Source organism: Octodon degus, unplaced genomic scaffold (genome assembly GCF_000260255.1).
Source record: "Octodon degus isolate 3935 unplaced genomic scaffold, OctDeg1.0 scaffold00007, whole genome shotgun sequence".
Lineage (NCBI taxonomy): Eukaryota > Metazoa > Chordata > Mammalia > Rodentia > Octodontidae > Octodon > Octodon degus.
Window position 1 is genome coordinate 26,283,686 of NW_004524583.1, and position 1,699 is coordinate 26,285,384.

The window sequence follows — 1,699 nt, forward strand, 5'->3', positions numbered from 1 at the left end:
AATGAAGTGCTGCATTTCTTTGATCTTCCTCTCTTGCTTGTATATTCCACTGACATCTTGGTCTTCTCCATAGAGAGCCAGCAGCCACACGATAGGAAAGTCCCAGCTGCGGACCAGCACACCCTTCAGACGTTGTCCTAGGCAGGATCACCCCCCTCCCATGGCAAGACTTAAGATTCCTCAACACGTAATTACTTCATTTATGCAGTAAAGAAAAGCAATTGTACTGAATTCACTTATACTCATATTTTATCTAAACCCAAATGATTTGTACTACTTTAAGCCACTCTGATTAACACAAAATTAACTGCTGCTGTTGGTGCCTAACAGTGAACAAATTGTAGGCAAGGAAAAATTATTTGCTGTGGGTCAACTCAGTAAATCCACATATGATGGATGTTATTCATTTTTATGAGTAAAGCAAAAAGTGTGTGTGTGTGTGTGTGCGTGCGCGCATGCGTGCGCCCACATTTGTAACACCCAAAACTATTACTAATCAATGTAACAGTAAATGAAGCTAAGAGAGGCAGCTAGGGGTTAGCCAGATTTAGCAATTAAAGATGAAGGGTTCCTAGTTAAATTCTAATTTCAAACAAACCACATGTAATTTAGCATAAGTATGACCCAAATATTATAGGGGACAAACTTATACCAAACTTCATTTATGTACTTATTTAATATAAGTAAAAGAAAGTCCCATTCAACATTTGAGACATGCTTACGTTAAAAATGATGTGTGTAATTTTCTGAAATTCAAATTTAACTGGGCTTTCCTTCTCGCCGCGCGCCGCAGACATGGTGTTCAGGCGCTTCGTGGAGGTTGGCCGGGTGGCCTACGTCTCCTTCGGACCCCACGCCAGGAAGCTGGTCGCGATCGTTGACGTCATCGACCAGAACAGGGCGCTGGTAGATGGACCCTGCACTCGCGTGAGGCGGCAGGCCATGCCTTTCAAGTGCATGCAGCTCACCGACTTCATTCTCAAGTTTCCACACAGTGCCCGCCAGAGGTATGTCCGACAAGCCTGGGAGAAAGCTGATATCACAAGAAATGGGCAGCCACCAGATGGGCCAAGAAGATCGAAGCCCAAGAGAGAAAAGCCAAGATAACAGATTTTGACCGTTACAAAGTCATGAAAGCAAAGAAAATGAGGAACAGGATAATCAAGAATGAAGTGAAGAAGCTGCAGAGGGCAGCTATCATAAAAGCTTCTCCCAAAAAGGCACCTGTTGCAAAGGCTGCAGTTGCTGCTGCTGCAGCTGCAGCTGCTGCTGCTAAAGCTAAGGTTCCAGCCAAGAAGCTGACCGCTGCTGGCAAAAAGGCATCTGGTCAGAAGGCTGCTGGTGAGAAGGCCTCTGGCGAGAAGGCTGCGCCTGTCCCAAAAGCTCAGAAGGGTCAGAAGGCTCCAGCACCAAAGGCATCAGCTCCAAAGGCATCAGCTCCAAAAGCATCGGGCAAGAAAGCTTGAGGCTGTTAAAAGGGAATAAAGGCTTTTTTTGACATTGGCAAATTTGTTAGGTCTGGATTTAGAAGTGTATTGTGATGGGATCGTGACCTTGCTAGAGGAGCCTTAAACTCAAGCTGGAGGAGCGGTGCCCTCCATCACCAAGGGCTCCCTGGAGAGCCTCACCACAGCAATTCAACATTTTTCCTTGTACAAATACATAGGAGGTGGGGTTTTCCCATCCCATAGGCAAACTT

The 1,699-nt window shown here is 45.7% G+C and overlaps 1 protein-coding gene across 1 annotated transcript; it reads left to right on the forward strand.

Moving 5' to 3' along the window:
* The first annotated feature begins 774 nt into the window (after window positions 1-774).
* On the forward strand, window positions 775-1,508 carry LOC101562914 (60S ribosomal protein L14-like). The gene is given in 2 exon segments (XM_012517025.2): window positions 775-1,042; window positions 1,045-1,508. Coding segments are annotated over 2 exon segments (669 nt in total). The 5' UTR covers window positions 775-795; the 3' UTR covers window positions 1,467-1,508.
* Window positions 1,509-1,699: the final 191 nt, after the last annotated feature.